At 37.0% G+C, this 21,963-nt stretch overlaps 1 protein-coding gene, 1 long non-coding RNA gene and 1 other non-coding gene across 3 annotated transcripts in view; 1 reads left to right on the top strand and 2 right to left on the bottom strand.

The window, feature by feature from the left end:
* LOC116403817 (thiamine biosynthetic bifunctional enzyme TH1, chloroplastic-like) overlaps nucleotides 1–16,855 on the top strand; it is a gene marked incomplete at its 5' end in the record, with an annotated part of 16,929 nt that extends 74 nt beyond the window's left edge. The window contains 10 exon segments of the mRNA XM_031885429.1: nucleotides 1–7; nucleotides 290–365; nucleotides 444–519; nucleotides 4,391–4,525; nucleotides 9,021–9,085; nucleotides 9,184–9,311; nucleotides 9,778–9,928; nucleotides 9,931–10,033; nucleotides 16,091–16,275; nucleotides 16,278–16,855. The exon segment at nucleotides 1–7 is cut by the window's left edge and continues 74 nt beyond it. Of these exon segments, the coding sequence (XP_031741289.1) occupies nucleotides 1–7; nucleotides 290–365; nucleotides 444–519; nucleotides 4,391–4,525; nucleotides 9,021–9,085; nucleotides 9,184–9,311; nucleotides 9,778–9,928; nucleotides 9,931–10,033; nucleotides 16,091–16,275; nucleotides 16,278–16,612 (1,261 nt within the window).
* On the bottom strand, nucleotides 13,648–14,604 carry LOC105435475. Its single transcript, XR_969501.2, has 2 exons — nucleotides 14,095–14,604; nucleotides 13,648–13,851 (listed from the first exon to the last, which is right to left on the bottom strand). It is a non-coding gene; the product is annotated as an uncharacterized LOC105435475 (long non-coding RNA).
* A 2,030-nt stretch (nucleotides 16,856–18,885) lies between the features above and the next one.
* Nucleotides 18,886–18,956, bottom strand: TRNAG-GCC. The gene has a single exon. It is a non-coding gene; the product is annotated as a tRNA-Gly (tRNA).
* Nucleotides 18,957–21,963: the final 3,007 nt, after the last annotated feature.

Raw genomic sequence — 21,963 nt, 5'->3', positions numbered from 1 at the left:
GGATGTGGTGAGTATAATTAAATTAGGTTTGATGTGGTGAGTATAACTAAATTAGGGTTGAGAGTAGGCTCTTCGTAAATCCATCAATATATATATTAAATAAGAAATTTCAAGGTATGGTTGCCTACTGATTTTTCTTAGGAGCTCATGCTAACAAGAATGTGGACTGTTCATGTATGGGATATTGCACCGGGTAGCTTTTATTGTTCTTTCAGAGTACATACTAATATGTACTTTATTTAATCTGGTAAGCACGGATAGAAGATTACTAATGATTACATTAATTTAGGTGAAAACAGGAATGCTACCTTCTACTGGCATCGTTCAAGTTCTACATCAGTGCTTGAAGGAGTTTCCCGTTCGAGGTATAAAGTAATTAAGGAAGTTGTTGGTGGATTTCTTTGATTTAATCGTGGTTTAAATTTTAATGTAATTAAAGGCAGCTTTGGTGGTTGATCCTGTCATGGTGTCTACTAGTGGAGATGTTCTGGCTGGTCCTGCTATTATTTCAGTGTTACAGTAAGTTGATGCTTTCTTGAAATGGAATATCTTCAGTCCTTCAAGGGATTCTATTTGTATGATTATGATAATTTCTTTCGTTCCATATTTTCATTTTTTCAATATCTTCATAATTGGGACAGTGTTTTCTGGTTTAAAAGGCTTCCGAAACTTATGTGTGGAGCTCAAACTTTTAACGTTAAAGCTTACATCTGACGCACGTTTATAAGAGCTTATTGAGGCTTGAAATCCTCATGAATCACACAATAATTTGAAAAATAATACTATTTTGTTCCTCTCCCCACCATGATTTTAGATGGCATCCATTCATCATAGCAAGAGCTATATGAATCTGCCTATAATGTGATGTTTTATCTTTTATGTGGTATTGCTACTATGTTCACTTTCACTTGTTAGATTGAGGGTTTCAAAACCTCTCCGCTTGTGTAGGCTGCTTTAGAAGCTTTTCTTTTATACAATTTCTGGCATGTTTCTAATAAAAAAAGAACTCGTATTATCGCTGAAATATGAGGGACTACACGGGGTTGATGGACATTTGGAGAGCACTCATATTATCGCTGAAATGTTCAGGAGCTTTAAATAATGAGATTTCAATGTCACAGCAAGAATGTGATCCAAGTGAGTTCTGCGATTGCATTTGCCATAGCTAGATATTCTACCTCAACGCTGGATCTAGAGACAGTTGGGTGCTTCTTCGAAACCCATGAGATGAGGTTGGATCCAAGATACACACAAATGCCTGAGGTGCTCCTCCTTGTGGTTGGACAATCAACCAATCTGTATCACTAAAATCATAGTGCTTAAGGCAATTGTTTTTAAGAAAAATGATGCCATGATGCATACTATGCTTAGAGTGCATTTAACTTCCCTGGAGTGCTGCATTGTGGGTAGTTGCATCTTTTACAAGCTTTGTTGATGGCAAAGGCGATGTCAGGTCTTGTTAAGGTGAGGTATTGGATGGACCCAGCAAGGCCTCTATAAGTGGTAGGATCGACTAGTTCATCATCTCTTGGGCATTTTTTGTTGCTTGTTGCTGTTGGAGTTGATATTGGGTAAACATTTAGTTAGCCTTAGCTAGATATCTACTGTGTGTGTATACTTAATTTGAGTGATGTGAAAACCATGGGGTATATGCTTTACTTCAACTCCTAAGAACTAGTGAAGGATCCTGAAATCTTTTAAAGCAAGTTCTTGACCTAACTTGGTCACTAAGGTGGCAATAAAGGCTGGGTCATTGCCAGTGAGAATAATATTATCAACGTAAAAAAGCATAAGAACTAAGGTACTAGAATTTTTGAAAAGGAAGAGAGATGGGTCGAAGGTGCTACATGTCCTATGTGAGTAAGGAAAGTGGACGATCTATCGAACCAAGCTCTAGGTGCTTGTTTTAAGCCATAAAGTGATCATTTCAATAAATAGACAATCAGGATGAGCAACGTAAGTGAAACCTGGAGGTTGAGCCATGTACACTTTTTCTTTGAGATAACCGTGGAGGAAGGCGTTTTTGACATATATTTGTTTCAGGGGCTAGTTGAAAGAAGCAGCAAGAGCAAGTACTAATCAAATTGTTGTTGGTTTAACAAGGCTAAAGGTTTCCTCATATTCGAGACCTTCAATTGAAGAATATCCTTGAGCTACTAGTCTCCTTTTGTGTTTCTCTATGGTTCCATCTTCTTTGAATTTTCTTTAAAGATCCACTTGGAGCCAACTATGTTGGTGTTGGGTGGCTTAGGTACAAGTTTCCATGTTTGCTTCTCATGTAAGGCTTTAATTTTTGCCTCCATTGCATCCTTCCACACGGAAATTTTGAGTGCAGAGCGAGATGTCTTTGGTTCAAGAGATGGGCTTCAAGTGGCACTAACTAGGAAGGTTGTGTAGGAATGGATTTTGTTATGTATTTTGGTTTCACTTTGGACCGAGTGACCATGGGATTTAAAGAGAGAGGTATTACTGCTGGTTTGTTTAGGATGGGCTACATGATCTTGAGTTGGTAATGGAGGCAATGAATCTGTAGCATCGTCAAAAGGTAAGTCAATAAACAGAGAATTATAAGTGTAGGCAAATCAATAAATTAGATTTAGTTGAGGGTTGAGAGATCTCATGGGCAGAGGATGCAGTTGACTGTTTTGGTGTTGAGGTTGGCGGTTGATCTAATATCTGCCCATATGATTCGTGCTCAAGGTTTTGACATTCGTCTAGGCTATGTTCTTCCACACCAATTCGTTTAGAATTTTGATCGTCTAGTGACATGAGATTGCTTGATGGTTCTTGGCTCTTGGCATCTGGTGTCGCGGTAACAATTGCTTTATAACTGTTGGGATCTCCAAAGATTATTTTGGTCTTACATGGTCACAGTCTCAAAATTATTTGAGTTGAAGGTAGGATGGAGAGGAGCTTGAGAAATTGTTTCTTGGCCAATCTTGGAGTTGATTGTGGCATCTAATTTGTCACTTTCTGCATCTAAAAATGTTGTAACATCCAAGATAGGTAATTATGTGGTGTGTGTTGATTCTGTTATGTAAGGCATGGTTTCTTCATCAAATATATACATGTCGAGATATACACACACGATTCTAGTAGGGTGTAAAGGGAAATGCATTTTATCAAGTGTTTCATGACATAACTTGTATGCATGACACGAGGCAGGGATTTTGTGAGGCACTTAATAATAAAGATTATTAAGTGTGCTTGACCAAATAAGCTACTAAACATATTTATAGTGATGAATGGTGGGTATTCATGATCATAGACATCATGGGTGGTTACTCCCTAATTTGTAGGAAGGTGGCCTAGAATTATGCAAGGTGGAAGTGGATGAAATAGGGAGAAAGTGGTCATGTTCTCCACTATCCTAAAAGGTAGGAGTTAAATGTGGAAAAATGGAAGAGTGGCCTAATTACATGTATATTGGGTGGTTTTAGCCACTAGGGACCCACCTGGCCCTTCTAAAGTTATTTCTCCCACACCTGGATGAGCTTGGGGATTGTTCAAGGCATCTCAAAATAGATAGGTTATCTTAGAGATCTCAATATCTCAAGTATTCATTAGTTCACACCTTGCAAGGGAAGATCTCTCATGGTGGGAGATTTCTAGTCTTGAGTCTTGTAAAGTGTGGTTTTCACTTTTCATAGAGCTTTGACGAATAAGGTGTGCTATATTTTCACCATGTATATGTGCATCACTCCTCTCTCTAGCTGGGTTATGTGGTGATCGTTTGAGTTGAAATTGGGAGTTCATTGTTACGATATCACCCTAAAAATAACACAAATAATCCTAACAAAGGCAACAAATGGAGGCAACACGCTGTAATCTTTACAATAATCAACCAAACCAGAAGTTGACAAGATGTTTAAGCAAGAAAATACAAGAAAACACAAAACAAAGCAAACTCCTTAGAGAAGGCTGGCAATCTCTCCCATAAAGCTCCAGCAGCCTTTTACTACAAAAAAACCTACCTACTCCAATCCCCAAACATTCTATTTATATCCCTCCTTTATTTGTGGGCCCCACTTGCCATATTCTTTATTACAATCATCTCTCCTTGATCTGTCTCCTGGTTAATGAACCTTTTTGCCTCTTCTTTTATATCTGTGAATAATTGGGGGTCTAACAATCATCTAGTGTTCTGAGTGTCCTTGTGGGTGTTTCGGGCAAAGTTCATTAAGGCTTGTCAAGTAGTGTCTTGATGTCGCATGGGATTAAATGGTGAAAAATCTATAGCAGGGATTCTCTCTTGTGACACCCGAATTCCCCAATAGAGCAATAGTTCGCTAATTGAATCAAAATAGTTTCATTTTTTAAAATTCAGAAGTCATGTTTGATCTTTTTATGTTAGTTTTGCATAAATCTTTGACATGTCTTTTGCTTGCAGGGAAAAACTTCTACCAATGGCGGACTTGGTAACTCCAAATTTGAAGGAAGCATCTGCCTTACTTGGTGATATGCCACTTACAACAATTTCTGACATGCGTCATGCTGCAATGTTAATCTATCAGATGGGATCAAAGTAAGTTCTTAATCTATTAGTCATCAGATAAGCTTGCCTTTGTAATTTCATTGGTATCAATGAAAGACACCCATTTTTCTCGTAATAAGAAAGGGAGAAGAAAAGGAAGTTTTTGGTTGCCTTGCCTCTGGCCGAAAAGGAAGTTTTAAGCTAAATTATCAAAGATACCTTTGAATTTTGCAGGTGCCTCTATTCTTTCAAAGTTGCATCTTTCATTAACGTTTTAAAACTACTCTAGGAGTACAAATCCTTTAGAATTTCGGATGAAATTTTAGGATATGAAACCATGTTGTGCTGATCTAGAATAGAAAATTGGATTGTAATATTTCAAACATTTGAAAGTATTGGGAGTACTTTTGAAACAAGTTATCTTTTATAATTTGAAGGGTGTAAATAAACCATCATGGATTGGTCGTGGTTTTATATTTTCCCCACTGTGCTGTTAGTAATTAGTTGACTGTTGGAAGCTGTAATGTTTTATATTTTCCTGATATATTAGTTGGCTATTGGGTTTAGTATAAAAACCCAATAGTTTGTCAATTTGTGGGATAATAGAAAAATTTCCGGAACAAAGACTTTAGTCTCTTTACGTGTTCTGTCCAAGAATCGGACATACACTAACTTGCTATTAGAGCTTCACCGATGAAGGGAGCTGTGACCGGCAAGAACACCTCTGACAAGGGAAAGGTGGTAGTGCCGACAGAGGAAGAACTCCCATCTCCACGCACTTCGACTGCCCGATTGATGGCCATTGAAGAAAGCATAGCAGAAATATTCAACCAAATGGGAGTTCTTGAAACAATTATGGAGAGACTTGCTCGCTGGCTTGAAGAGGCGTTGACTGCCCTTCTTCAGCAGCAAGAGATCGGAAATGGTAACCACCAAGAACTCGGAATTCGGAACACAAAAATCGCCAGAGTTCGTTAGAATTGTCCGAGAAAGGTGGGGACCACCTCAGAGGCCGCCGACTACAAGAACCCAATATGGGTCTTCAAGTTTTAGAGGGTTTTGAAGAGGAGGAGATGTTATTTCGGCCATGCCAAAGACGGAGGAAATTTGGGAGATGGCCGGCGACAGAGAGAGATTAGATATCAAAACCTAGTTTTCAGAAGGGGCCGAAATGGTGGAGAAGATTATTTTGAAGGCAGATTAGAACCAGCCTGATATAGAGGAGATCTAAGAAGAGGAATGTTTCAGCAAAACTTCAAGATGAAGGTCGATTTACCAAATTTCAGTGGTAAATTGGATGTAGAAGCATTTCTTGATTGGGTTAAAAATGTGGAGAGCTTCTTTGAGTATATGAAGACAGCCGAAGACAAGAAAGTCAAGATGGTCTCACTGAAGCTCAAATTGGGTGCATCGGCTTGGTGGATCAAATCCAAGTCAATCGACGCTTAATTGGCAAAACACCCATAAGGAGCTGGCCAAGAATGCTCAAGATGATGAAAGAACACTTTCTACCCACGGATTTCGAAAAGATTCTTTATCAACAATATCAATGATGCCGTCAAGGTAATAGGAAAATGGGAGAATATGCAGAGGAGTTTCACCGTCTAAGTGCAAGAACTCAGACGAACGGGAGTGAAAATTATCAAATAGCAAGATTTGTTGATGGTCTTAAGGAAGACATATACGAACAGCTAGATTTACAGCCCATAGCCACACTACTGGCTGCAATTTTGATGGCTTTTAAAGCGGAATGGAAGCTGGAAAAAAGGCAGAAAAACAGCGGCATCGAGAAGAACCTGTGGGAGAAGGCATTCGCCCCGTACCAACGAAAGAACTATGACAATGCCAAGCAAGCTCAAGGCTCCGGTACAACAATGGCGAAAGAAGGACAACCTTCCAAAACAACTCATAGCCCAAGAACTTGAGAACTCTCTACCAAGAAGAATGGTTCAACCAACTACCCAAGACTGAATTTGGGATTTTGCTACTGGTGCAACCAAAAGGACACTTATCCAATCAATGCCCACAACGGAAGATGGTAGCACATGTTGAGGAAGGAGGGAGCCAAGAAGACGAAGCTGAACCTAATTCCGAATAGGAAATAAATGAGTTGGAACTGGATGAAGGGGAACAACTATCTTGCATGATACAACGAATTCTCCTAACACCAAAAACGGAAACTCACCCTCAACGACATTCATTGTTCCATACTCGCTGCACAATCAACGGTAAAGTTTGCAATTAGGTAAAGTTTGCAATGTCATAATTGATGGCGGAAGTAGCGAGAACATTGTCTCCTCAAAACTTGTTCAAGAAAAGCTTGTTCTAAATTTCAAGTAGTTGCATTTGATTCTTTGCCCACTCTTTATAAAGACGACCCCGATTTTAGTCAAATTTGGTCTCTTTGTGTTGATCATGTCAATTGTAATGACTTCCATTTAACTAACGATTTTCTCTTTAAGAATAATCTTCTTTGCATTCCTAGAACATCTCTTCGTAGGATTCTTCTTCTCTTCCCTCTTCGCTTCGTCAGTGAAAGACCGCCGGCATTTCTTTGAGTGGAAAAAAATCAGTCAAATGTAAACTCGAGCAGCTTCTCGCACCGCTCCGTGGGCAGCTTCTCGATCCGGCACTCTTCCTTTCGAGGTATGGTGAACCTACCTCTCCCCACTTGCTCTGCGGAAAAAGCGGAATTCTTGGTCTTACCACTTTCCTCTCGTATTGCGGCCTTCTCCTGTTCATCAACTCGAACCGCGTAGTGGGTCTTCCGCAGTTGATGTTACGGATCAGCCCCACTCTTCAGGCCAGCAGCTTTGCTCAGCATCTTCTGCCGATTCTCAGAATGGTCTTGTGGGGCATTTTGGCATAGACAAAACTTACCAATTATTGAGTGATAGGTTTTATTGGCCTCAACTCCACCGAGATGTTACAAAGACTGTTAAGCACTGTTTTACGTGCCAAACTGCCAAAGGACAGCAGCAGAATACTGGACTGTATACACCTTTACCTATTCCCAAAGGCATTTGTTAAGTTTTTTATTAATTAGATTAAAATTAGTTCACTTTTGTTAAGTTTTCTCTTAGAATTAGGATTAGGATTAGTTTACTTTTTGCTATAAATTGAGTAGTTATCTTCTTGTATTCACAACTTGAAAAACATTAATACAATTCTCTTATTTGAGTTACATCAAAGGGTCTGTAGATGATGAAGATACAATTAATTTGTCGAAGCCTTTAGATCTTTGAGGAGATCGGTCTTTAGTTTATAGATGATGAAGATACAATCAATTTGGAAAAGATCAATTCGTTGAAGAGACAATTTATTCGTTTAGAAGAGATGCTCAATTTGTTGAAGACGAGACGATCTATTCATTGGGGAAGATATGCTTAATTTGTTGAGGGTCATTTTGTTGAATTCTCTAAATATTGATTTTTGGATCTCTGCCTGAATGTATCAAATGATGCGTATTCTCTGTTTATATAGTTTTGGGAGGCCCATGTGGGCTTGGTTGACTTTGGGCTCAACTTTTAGACTTGATCTTAAATTAATATGTTTTTAAATAGATTTATTGTTCAAGTTTGTCCCAATTTATTTTATTAAACCTGGGACAGCCTAGCTTCGGGCCCAATCGCCACTTAGTGTAATTCGATTGGACAAGCTAACATTGCCCGTTGGATCAATGCTTAGAAAAGTGGCGCCATTTGATTTGCCACTGTCATGTTTCTAATTTTAATTCTAGGAAGCATGCAAATTTGTAATTGGTCGCAAATTAATTACAGGTCAATTTGTGATTACATGGAATTTTGTCAATAGAAATAATTTTATCGATAGAAAACAAAGATAGGGAATTATAGAATGAGTGACGGGAGGGTGGGATGCCGAGTTCAGGTTTAGGCATGGGTTTACTCAAAGAAAAACATCCAAATTTCTCTCCTTGGATTCTTAATTTTATATATGTGTGTATATATATATATATTCTAATTTCTTGTTCTGCAAGCTATTAACTATAAAGATAATTTCGATTGGAAAATTGCATCAAATAACAAACATTTAGGAAAATACAGCCCATGACACCTCTTTTTTGCATATTGCGAATATGACAAGTAATTAGTGATATCAGAGGGTTATCATCAAATGGTTATCAACTTTTAAATTTGTTACTTTTGCAATTTTGAAAAATGCAGCAACATGAGTCCTATTATCATAAATTTTTTTGCTATTTTTGCCAGCGCTCCATTTCGGTTTGGCAAAATGAGTTAGTCCTATTCCCTTTTTCCGGGTCGGAGGTCTAGTTTCCCATCCTCAGTTTTTAATATTATATTCAAATAAAGAAACGATAACAATAATTTCGAATTCAATTTTCTAACCAATTAAAATCAACCTCACACATTTTAGAAGGCCTCAGTTTCATACGGTCATCCATAGGTTATAGAAGGTTTAATTTTGTAGGCATGACGGTCCTAAGACAATATACATTATTGGCATTTGGTTCAATGGTTCTATATTTTATTAAAAATTAACTTACGGAGTGTTGTGCTGTTTTCAGAAATGTACTTATCAAAGGTGGGGACCTGCCCGATTCATTGGATGCGGTTGATATATTCTTTGATGGTAAGTACATATTTGCAAAATTTTGACAATTTGATATTATTTCTTTTTGTTACGAAGGAAACATCCATTGAATCCAAAATTTAAAATAATTTTCACAGGCAAGGATTTGCATGAGCTACGATCTTCACGCATAAAGTCTCGCAACACACATGGTACTGGATGCAGCTTAGCATCATGCATTGCAGCTGAACTTGCTAAAGGGTCTTCAATGTTCTCAGCTGTTAAGGTAATTGTATATGGATCTCTTCTTTAATTTACTAACTTCAGCCGTAAGAAGATCCAAGTCTTAAGGGCTCATAATACAACTTCCTATTGAATAGTTAAAGAAATCTAGTTATAATAATCTAGCTGTAGTAATAGCTCTAATTTACCGTTAGGGTGGGCCATGAGCATCATACAAGGAAAAATAGCATCGACAATCTTATTGATGAAAAAGGAGAGAAGAAAATAATAGAAACAAACATCTTATTATGATATATTTTCTTAACTCATTCATCAAAATATGGTTGCCCCTCAATTAAATTAGGAGTTTTGGATTCTTTGATTATTTGTCTTCTTTCTTTTTGGATGAAAAGACATCATTCTCACTCCATATCCATTTGATGACTGAATCACGCTTATAAGCTTTGTTGTTGATTAACAGACTTGATGACTGCCTACAACTAAGGTTTTACTTATCTGAATTTTTACAGGCAAGCAAACAGTTCATCGAAAGAGCATTGAGGTACAGCAAGGACATTAACATTGGACATGGACCTCAAGGCCCATTCGATCATCTATGTTGTCTCAAGAATCGAGAACCAAGTTCCTACAGTCAGGGATGTTTCAATCCAGCTGACTTGTTTTGTATGCTGTTACGGATTCAGGTATGAATGAGCGTTGGGACCGTTCTATCACTGATGCTGTTAAAGATGCAGTGGAAGGAGGTGCTACTATTGTTCAAATAAGGTTTGCCTAATGTCTTGTATAAGTTGATATATAATTTTAAGTCATTACTTCAAAATGCATGGAATTCTTTGTTGCATTTTATATCTCCTCTCAACACCTCAGTTCAAAGGTTAAATGGCTTTAGAAATTAACCCATAAGTGTAGTCTGGATGTTCCTTGGGTGCTCATTGGGCGAGCGATAGTGAAGTTGTCATCTAGATTTGAATATCTTAGGCCTTGAACCATGAAGGTCGTGTTTGGTAGCCATTTTGTTTTTAAAATTGAGTCTATAAACCCTTAACTATTTTGACGAAGAAAGAACACAAGATCTACGTGGAACCCTAGTACAGGGAGAAAAACCACGGAATAGATGTCCCTTATTATTTTTTGATGATAATGAAGGTACAAAGGGGAAATATTTATAGGCAACACGAGCCTAATTAAAATAATAAAAAAACTAGGGCAAAGTAAATCTCAACTACGCTTGGGCTTTCAACATGACCCAAGCCCACTATTTCTAACACTCTCCCTCAAGTTGGGATGTAAGTTTCGGAAAGATCCAACATGCTAACACATGATTGAAAGTTTTGTCTAAGGAGCCCCTTTGTGAGTATAACAGTAATCTGTTGACTCGAGGGTATGCAAACGCTGACGAATTTAGTATAGGCCCGGGGGGCTCAAACCCCCCTCAACTTTATTGTCTTTATATAATATGTATAAACAAAACCAATTAATGCTTAATATTTGTAGACAGTTTAGTGGTAACTATGCTTGTCCGCCCCCCTTCCAACTAGATTTCAAGTCTTTCTTATGTAGTTTTTTTCAGATTTTTATTTATCCTCTAAGTTACAACTCGAAGTCCCCTGTTGATAAATTTTTTGGATCTGCCACTGTATGTAAAGGATGTAGATGCTACCAATATCTAGTCTCTCTAAGTGTCTGTCAATCTTCACATGTTTGGTTCTGTCATGTTGGATCGGGTTATTGGCAATGCTAATGGCTACCATGTTATCGCAGAATAGGCTCATAAGCATCTCTTGATTCTGATGAAGATCAGAAAACACCTTCTAAAGCCAGATTTCTTCATAGATTTCCGAACTCATAGACCTGTATTCGACTTCAACGCTACTTCGAACCATAACTCCTTGCTTCTTACTTCTTCAAGTAACAAGATTGCCCACACAAAGATGCAGTATCTTGAGGTGAATTTTCTATCATCAATAGACCCTGCCCAGTCAGAGTCAGTATAGGCCTCAATACATCTTCTGTCAGTTTTCCTAAACCTCAACCCTTTACCGGAGTTGCTTTTATATACCTTAGAATTCTATTAATGCCTCCATGTGGTCTTCATAAGGAGCCTGCATGAACTAACTGATAGTACTTATAGCATAGGAGATGTCGGGTCTAGTGTGAGGGAAATAAATCAGCTTTCCCTCAAGGCGTTGATATTTCTATTTGTCAACAGGAAACCTGTCACCTGAATTTTTGAGTTTGACATTGAACTCAATTGGCGTATCAACAAGATAACATCCCGTCATACTTGTCTTAGCTAATAAATCAAAGGTGTACTTTCTCTGGCCTAGCAACCTCCATCTCAAGGAAGTATTTTAGATTCCCCAAGTCTTTAATGTCAAACTCATCCTCATCTTCCTTGTTAGTTGGATGATCTCAATGGTGTCATCCCCATACAGTATAATGTCATCAACATAGATGATCAATAATGCAATTTTCTCAGTCTTGGAGACTTTTTTTGTGAACAAGGCGTGATCGAAGTGGCCTTGATTGTATCCCTGGGACTTGACAAAAGTAGTAAACAACCTGTTAAACCAAGCTCTTGGTGACTGTTTCAACCCATACAACAACTTTTGAAGCTTGCAAACCTGTTTGTCAAATTGAACTTGAAGTCTTGGAGGATGACTTACATACACTTTCTTCTAAATCTACATTCAAGAAAACATTCTTAAAATCAAGTTGATATTGAGGCCAATCTTTATTTGCAGCAACGGACAACAAGACTCTAACAGTGTTTAACTTGACAATAGGAAAAAAGTCTCAGAATAGTCAACCCCATAAGTTTAAGTGAATCTTTTTGCAACTAACCTAGTCTTATGTCTGTCAAGGGTACCATTTGCTTTGTACTTAGTGCAAACACCCATTTGCATCCTACAATCTTGTGTCCCTTGGGAGTGTGTAGAGATCGCAGTCTTCCACTTAGGGCACTCTAAGGCAAGGTGGATATTCTTGGCTATTATAGTATAGTTAAGACGACAATGAAGGCTTTGAACTGGGGTGAAAGGTTCTCGTACGAAACATAATTAGAGATGGAGTGCTTTGCACATGACCTGGTACCTTTCCTCAGTACAATAGGAAGATCAATGGATGAATCATACTTACGAATGTTTTCTAGATGGTCTTGCTTTGTTTCGTTGTGAGTAGATTCTGCAATGACCTCATTTTCATCAATCGTATCCTCTCTGTCTGTGATGGCTTCATCAACGGCCCTTTTTAACCATATTTTCAAAGGATTGTCTCGGACCCGTCATTCTCACTCACCAGTATGTGAGTTAGTGGACTTCGTCTTGAATCATTTATTAATATGTGTCAATAGAATCAATCATACCTTAATCTCGTAAAAGTTTAGGATCTTCGACCGGAGCTGGTCCAACAGTAGGAGATCTAACTTCCTTTTTAAGATTCCTCTTATAGTAGGTTTTCCAGGGAGCTTGATTTGTAGGTAGGACTGCCCTGTGGGATTTGGGTCAGGTAAGGAACCCAGAGTAGGATAGGTAGACTTCAAAGGAACCACATAATTAGACTCTTCACTCACACTCCCCCTCTAAAATAGACTAACAGGAAAGAAAGGACGATCCTCAAGAAAGGTGACATCCATGGTAACTAAGTACGTACGTGAAGGTGAGTGGAAAAATTTGTAGTCCCTTTCATGCAGATGACATCCAACAAGCACACAAGTTGTGCCTGAGGAGAGAATTTAGTTTGGTTAGGCTCATGGCTATGAACATAAGCTATGCACCTAAACACTTGGAGAGGAACATTAGAGATGAGACTGGTGGAGGGGTAGGATTCCTTGAGACAGTCTAAAGGGTATTTGGAGGTGTAGGACATGGGAAAGCATTCGGTTGATGAGATAAGCTGCAGAGAGAACATCGCCTTATAAATAGGAAGGGAAGTAGACAACATAAGGGAACAAATAACTTTCAAAAGGTGATGGTTCTTTCACTTGACAACCCTATTTTAGAGGGTGTAAGCACAAGAACTTTGTGAATAATTCCTTTAGACAACAAAAACTCGTTAAGGGTGTGGTTTTGAAAGTCACGACCATTATCACTTTGTAGGATTGTAATCTTTGTATGAATTACGTTTCTACGAAGTGATAGAAGTCCTGAAATGTGGAAGTGACTCTAGATTTGTCGGAGATAAGGAAAACCCAAGTACGATGGGTATGGTCATCAATCAAGGTCACAAACCATCGTTTTCCAGAAGAGGTAGTCACCTTAGATGGTTCCCAAACATCGCTATGAACAAGAGTGAGGTTGGGTTGACTTGTATGGTTTCGAGGGAAAAGAGACTCGATGCTGTTTTGTGCACACATCACAAGCTAAAGAAGAAAATTCGACTTTAGAAAAAAGACGATGAAATAAGTGCTTCATGTATTGAAAGTTGGGATGACCTAGACAAAAGTGCTACAACATATCGCCTTTTGAAAGTAGCAAAGTGTGAAGATAAAAGACTAATCCTAGAAATCTAGGAAGGAGATCATCATCAACTAGGTAGTCTTCTGCTGTGTCGAACAGTGCCAATCATCCTCCCGGAGCTAAAGTCTGCAAAAAAAATAAAAATAAATAATCAGTTAAGAATGTTGCTTTGTAGTTCAACGCACTAGTATTCTTGCTTATAGATAGTATATTATAGGAAACTCGAGGCACATGCAACATATTGTGTAAGGTTAATCCTTCAAAAAGAGAAATCTGCCCCTTTTCGACAATGGGAGCCAAGGAGCTATTTGCAATTCTTATTTTCTCATTTCTAGCACATGGAATGTAAGACAAAATGATCAGAAAAACCTGTCAAATGATTTGTGGCGCCAAAGTCCAGGATCCAGATGTTCTTCTCATCTACACTAATAAGACTGAAGGACTGAGATATAATTTTTTGGACAATAGCTCCTAGTGTAGTCGGGTTGGGCTCCTAGGTGGCTGAGAAGGGGTGGGAGACGACTCACTCACATAAGCTTGTCCTGGGTTCTGTTTGTCGTTGGAAGAGCATCTGTTACCTCTTGAGGAATGACCATGTAACTTCCAACACTGCTCATGGTATGCCATTATTTCTTACAATGCTCACAAATAGGGATCGGTTTTCCATTGTGCCTCTCACTACCATGACTAGGGGACTTCGCACTGAGGGCAGTAGAATTAATGGCGGGGTTGTTAGACTACTCATACCATTGGTGCGATCCTCAAGGTGAGCCTCAGAACAAACCTCGACCAGAGAGGGTATAGGTCTTTGCTTGCTCCAGTATATGTCTGCGGACAATATCAAACTTAGGGTTGAGACCAACCGGAAAAACATATATCCTACCAATCTCCTCGATCTTTGGAGTATTGTATGCCATTGTTGGGACAATTTCGAACAATTTCTCTACATAGGTCCATTTCTTGCCAGAAAAGGGAGAATCGGTTAGAAAATGATGTCACCATTCATTGTCCTCAGTTTACATTCGTGAACCTGTTTTTGGTTCTATACTATTAATCAATGAAGACTGAATAAGAGAATCCTCGCTTTTCCAGTACCATTTCTATGGGTCTCTCGGTGGAGGATGAAATATCTCACTTGTTAGAAAGCCAAATTTGTGGTGCCCTTCAAGAATCATTTTGATAGACTGGGACCACGAAATATAGTTTTGGTCATTAGGCTTTTTCACTGAAAAATATCCTGCTGAATGTGCACTGTATTAGACATATAAAAAGAGGATAAAGAGGCGAACGATGCTACAAGATTCTCATATACATCGGTGGGATTGTATGAAGTTAGGACTAGGGTTGGTAAAAGTGGCTCCTAATGTCTTGAATTGCCGCAATTTGTTGTCGAAGCATGTCCAATTGTTGTTGTGCTATTCACAGAGAGGAAGTCTGTATGTGAGGATTTGATTGTGTTGAAGACTCACCACCATTAGAAGAATAGATGTGAGCAGCAGAAATGTGGGTGATGGTTCATCAATATCTCGCTCTGATACCATATCAAAAATAGAGATGAAGGAAGAACACAAGGTTTATGTGGAAACCCTAGTACATGCAAGGCCACAGTATAAATGTTGCTTATTATTTTCTAATGAGAATAAAGGTACAAAGTAGAAATATTTATAGGAAACACGAGCCTAATTAAAATAATAAAAAAATAGGGTAAAGTAAATCTCAATTACTCTTGGACTTTCAACATTGACCTAATCCCACTATTTCTAACAACACTACTTCCACCTCTAACTTTCTTTATTTGTACCAACATTGTACCAACGGTTAAAAAACCAATCCAAAATTTGAAAACTAAAAGTAGTTTTCAAAAAGTTGTTTCTGGAATTGACTAAAAATTCAATCAATTGTATTTAAGAAAAATGCAAATTATCAGAAAACATGGAAATGAAAGACTTAATTTTAAAGAACAAATAACGAAAACCAACATCAAGATGTTACCAAATGTAAACTTAGTTTTTAGTTTTTGAAATTAAGCCTGTGAAGAACCTTTTACCCTTTTCACCTCTAAATTTGTTGGTTTGGTATCTACTTTCTACTGTTGTTTTCTTTTTTAAAAAAATTAAAAAATAAAGTTCTTAAGAACTTGTTTTTTAAATTTAATTAAGAATTCAACTCTCACTTAAAAAAGATGAAAACCATGGTAAAATATTGAGAGTAAATAGACTTAAATTTCAAAAACCAAAAACCAATTAGTTACCAAACTAGGCTTAATTAACTTTTGCTAGAAGTTGAGTACTAGGCATAGTTTTGTAAACTTTTATTCAACTGTTAATTTTCTTCCAACGTAATTCCCTCTTATTTCTATGAACAGAGAAAAAGATGCTAAAACTCGTGATTTCTTGGAAGTAGCAAAGTCATGCATAAAGATTTGTCGTGCACATGGAGTTCCATTGTTGATCAACGATCGTATTGACATTGCACTTGCGTGTAATGCGGATGGTGTACACGTTGGTCAGTCCGATATTCCTGCTCATGAAGTTCGCCGCCTTCTTGGCCCAACAAGATCATCGGTGTCTCATGCAAGACAACGGAGCAAGCGGAACAGGCATGGATTGATGGTGCAGATTACATTGGGTGTGGTGGAGTTTATCCCACTAACACAAAAGCGAACAATTTAACCGTTGGGATTGATGGATTGAAAAGAGTTTGCTTAGCTTCCAAATTGCCAGTGGTAGCAATTGGCGGTATCAATCACACTAATGCAGCTGCTGTGATGGGAATTGGTATCCCAAATCTTAAAGGTGTTGCTGTTGTGTCAGCTCTTTTTGATAGGCAATGTGTTTTAGAGGAGGCCTCAAAGTTACATGCTACTTTAGTGGAGGCTACAACATGATGAAATGTTTGAATAATTTTGTAATGCTTTGCTTTTTGTAGAAAGCCTTTTGAAATAAAAATAATTGTCACAATATATATGTCATGTAAGATTCTATTCATATAAAGTAGAGCATATTTATATTCGCTATAATAAGCATTCTGATGGTAACAATAATTGTTAAGTTACCTTTCTATGTAAAAGTACTTTTTGCAACTTTTGTGAAATATAAAAGTTAGATGGAGGCTCATACCAACCGTAAAATCTTATTGCAATCTTTAATTTTTCAAAAAGAAAGATTTCAAAGGAAGAGATGCCAAGCAGGTTCCTGTCATGTCGGCAACCTCAGAAATGTTTCTCATATGTACTCAATAATTGTTGAGACCTTGGAAATTTTTTTATAACTTCTATATACACATTGAATAAAATTTTGAAGTGTATAACATTAGTTAAAGGTTGAATTGTAAATGTAGTTATCAAATTTTCATGTTTATGGGTTGAATTACAAATTCAGTTCTTAAAATTTCAAATTTTGAATTAAAAATTTATGCTCTAAGTTCTTGAGAATGGAATACCTAAACTATTTGAAGTTTCAAAGTTTAGAAGACTTCGATAAATTAATTAATTCTATCTTCACAACCTTCAAGTTGATTTAATCTTCTCAAACTTAAGAAAAGGCCCTGTAAGTTGATCAACAAACTGGAGGTTGATCCAAATTGATTAACAAGTTGGAGGTGTCTATCCAAGTCAACAAGCCAAAGAATGACTCAACAAAATAAACAAGCCCAAAGGCCAACCATCCAAGGAAATAACAAGCTTGAAAATTGAAGTTTATTTATCGTGAGAAAACATCAAATGGTTATGTATTAGATATTATACTCATTATACCATTTGCTAGCTAAGAAGTTGATGAAAGGCTAAGAGTTTTGTCCAAGATCTCGGGACAGAAGTGTTTAGACGCTGTTTTGTTCGGTTGAGAAAAATACAGAGAAAAGGCAGAAGTAAGAATCGTGGGCCAACTTGGAGCAATCTTGGGCAAGATGAAAAACAGGGAGCAAAGTTTGGTGCTAAGATAGGAGCATCTCAGTGCTTGCCGATCGAGTGGAAAGATAGAAAGTTTTCGAGTTGTGTCTCGAGCCATCTTGAGACTTTGGCAGATCTAGATGAAAAACAGGAAGGGTTTAAAGATGGGTCTCAGGCCATGTTGGGGTCGTGTTAGCCGAAATTGGAAGCAATAAAAGGAATATTAGGGTTCTCGGCATGTCTGGTCGAGAAGGGTGAAGATCTTGAGTCATTATCGACTGAAATCACTTAAAGACGTGTGATAGAAAAATCTCTAAAAATTTCTATTGCGCGAGGTTAGCGTTTTTTGTATTAATCATATTCATTAATATACGATGACGCCTTTCTGCAACACCCATTTTGTTGTGGTGTTCTTGGCATTGTGTATTGAGCACACATACCATGCTTTCTAGGAATTTAGCAAATAGGTCAAAAGAATGTGCTTTCTCATCACATTTTTCATAAATTTTATAAAAATTTTGGCATTTTCAATTTGTATTTGTAGACTTGATATTGTTTGCTAGAGTCATTTTATTTTCATGATTACACAATAAAACTATAACATTGTATAAAACAATAAATGCCAAAGTATTTGAACTATATGATTTTCACAAATTAAACTTAGTTAGAGAATCACATACCTTGATTTATGAATTGTCTTGTTAGGGATCACGCTACATCTCGAACCTAGTGAGGAGGTGCTTCAGAACGTGGTGTGACACAAAATTTACTATTGAAACATATAACTATTTAAATCACATGGTCTTGCAAAAATAATTACAGTGCTTTACGACTGAAAGTTATTCAATAAATATGTTGCTGAATCCCCCTCCCCCCGTGTTTGACATGCCAAATTGAATGTCTGCCATGGTATTTTCAGTCAATTCGCTTAACATGAAGAATCCTAGGCAATAAATAAAGGGACATTTTTAAAAATAGCAAAATAAGTTAAAATATTTACAAGTTATAGCAAAACTTAGGATTCTATGCATATCAATAACTATTCATGATAGAATTTGTTATAGGTTGTAAATATTTTGTAAAATCTACTTCTTTTACAAATTCTCCGTAAATAAACCTCAGGACTTAAAACAGAAAGTACAAAATTAAAGCAACCAACAAAAATCAGTCAATGAAAATGGATATGAAAACAAACCATGGGAAAGTAAAATAAAAAAATGAGGAAGGAAAAAAGTAATTTTTTCACCATAATCCGCATCATCAAAAAGAAATGCACCAGCCGGGAATCGAACCCGGGTCTGTACCGTGGCAGGGTACTATTCTACCACTAGACCACTGGTGCCATTTATGAATCATACACTTATATATTAATAATTGACGTTTGTATTTTTTTCTCCCTATGATCAGCTTGTTAGGATGGCTGGTATGGAAGGACAAATATTTCTCTGCCACTGTTTCATGCCAAGTACACAAGATCCATACCGTGATAAAGGATAAACTAACAAACAAATATATGAAAATGTTCAATAAAATTGTACTTAGACCATTGCTAAAAAGTTGACATGGTCTTTAATGACTAGTTGTCCCACCACTTCTTATCGAGGGAAGTAAGGGAGGAGAGGTCAGACTTTGTAAGTTTCGTTGTTTTGATTTAGAAAGTTATATTCTCACAAGAAGAACTTAACCTGGTAGTTGGATTGTGGCCGACTAATGTAACAATTGAAAAAGAGACACATGCGGAGATAAGCTATGGAAGCTCATACTTGGAGGACCCATGCTCTCAAAGGAGAAATCGAAAACATGTTTGGAGGTTGAGGAAGTCTTCAAAAAATGCAATTTTACAACTGACGAAGAAGTTGTAAAGGTTGCTTTGGCATTGTTTGTTAAGGTTGCAATGGTGGGGAAGGACAAGAAAACTCAGTTGGATGTGAACACATTAGGGATTATTGACGACCATTAAGTGTCTAGGAACTAGGATTTGGTTGTCTGTGTTGATCAAATTTTTGTTGCACAGTTTGAAAACGATTATACGTAGAAAAAATGATGCATACAAATTGAAAAGGATAGATAATCCCAAAGCAATTCACCATTCTACAACACCAAAGGCTATGCACTTGCTTTTCAGGTGATTTTTTTATTTTTAGATATTTGTGTTGGTTGATTGTGAACAAAAAAAAATGTGTTTTTATAATGCTTCAATTATTGTCATTTAGGTGTGGGCTTATAAAATCTGTCAAGTTCAAGAAAGTTCATAGCCACAAAATCAAGCAAGCGGGTAGTTCCATGAATGCTAAGGTGGATTTGTACACAATCTTCATCATACAAGATGGTTGATAGAAAGGTATTTTAGACAAAGAAAGTAAGTATAGTCATAACTAAACGATCATTTATATTAACTAACTAAATCGTTAAGTTCGTTTAGTATGTTACGTTAAATGATCGTTTAGTTGTTCTAGTCATTTTTTTGCCTTTATTTGTTCCACTTTCTTTTAACGGTACCATGTGGCCTTATAACTACTGGTTTTTATGAAAACTATAGTTATATCCAAGCTTAAGCTATCGTTTGACGAAATATTTTTGAAAGAAGCTTGAATACAAGAGAATGAAAATCTCCCATGCATGGACACATGTGCTAGTACTCATCATGATGAGACATCTGTGATCACGACGATTTAGAAACTTAGCAATCTTCAAATCCCCTGATCCGATCAGAGTTTAATGTTAATGATGCTAACCATTCACCACAATCCTCAAGTAGACCAGAGATACATATGGAGATGGAATATAGAGTGAATACAAAACCAAATACCCAAGGCAAGGATTCAAAGATAGGTGACAAGTTCTCACGAAGACACATGCATTCACGATCCTATAAACATCTTAAATTATAAACGTCTGGTGCTCGAAAGGATTTGTCGAGACTAACTGATATAGTCTCTGTAAGATGTCTGATACTGTCAATTCCAACAAATCGAATTGGCGAAAATCAAGTAGATGCTTTAAAGGTTGGTTGAGTTATGCTTCACATACTCTTGAGATTTCATAAGTTCACATGTGGTTATGTGAACCTAAACGATCGTGTAATAATTTTGAACGATTGATTAGACTTATTAACAATCGAGAAGACATATGACACAATCATTTAGACTAGTTACATGATCATATGGAATTGTTACACGATCATTTAGTCTTGTTACGTGATCACTTAAACTTGATAATTTTTTTTAAAATTTATAACCAGACTCAGAATCTCAAAATTTCATCTGGAGACGCTAACGATGGAAATGATTATGTGGAAGAAGGTGATGACGATGGAGATGATGAGAAGGGAGACATCAACCATGACCACAAGTTTTACCATCAACAAGTAGCAAATGCTTCAAATATGCTTTCACAAACCCTGAAACCTTCCATCACATGTCTTTACACCCTTCTATATTAACATACATTCATAACACAAAATACAAAATACATCCTTAAGGCCAAATTCTCTAGCGTCTAGAAACGATGAAACAAAGGGGCAAATGAGATAGAATTAATGCATTTATATGTACTTAGGTAGAGTTCACCGAGATTTTTTTTTATTTTGAAGAGAAGACATAACCAACTTCGACAGTAATGAGGGGCAAAAGAACTCAACCAACCCCAACGATAGAAACCACGACGACGAGAAACCCATGGTAGCGAGAACCCACGGAAGGGATAAAAGCCCTAGTTAGTTGAAGATTTTACAGAACCATTATTCCTCAATTTAATTTGGGAATCCTAAAATACCAATACATTGACAATATTTAGAAATGAAATTCTAAAAGGCTAAGCATGCATAGTACGTATGGTTAATAAAAAATTATCAGATTACTTTATTATGTAATATACTTGTATATTTTACCATTTCCAAAGTTGAAAGATTACTTTATTGTGTACATCACACAAGGACTAGAGTTTTAGTCCAAGTGGGAGTTTGTTAGATTTTATGTTCTAAAACTCGTAGATAGTAAATGTAATCCGTTGACCATTATTAATAAAGTGTTATTATTATAATTTTAACAAAACGTTATTGATTATTTTAATTAGTTTTATCTTAATAATAACCTAAATACAATAAACTAACATCCTAAGTTATTTGATGAGTCTTGAACAATATGTCGAGTTTTCAATCTTTGTGTTTTGGTATGGATAAAAGGAATAAGCGGCGATGAGTAACCAAGTAATAATGGTGTGTTTTGAGAAGGTGAAGTTTGATGTGTGATTAATTAAAGGTTAATAATAATAAATCAATAGTCAACCAAAACTGCATGCGGAGGTAACCTTCGCTTGGAACCTTCTTCCAATGCCTTTTCCTCTAAATT

Source organism: Cucumis sativus, chromosome 5, assembly GCF_000004075.3.
Source record: "Cucumis sativus cultivar 9930 chromosome 5, Cucumber_9930_V3, whole genome shotgun sequence".
NCBI lineage: Eukaryota > Viridiplantae > Streptophyta > Magnoliopsida > Cucurbitales > Cucurbitaceae > Cucumis > Cucumis sativus.
Note: the sequence above shows the minus strand (reverse complement) of the source record. Positions and strands in the feature narration are given on the sequence as shown.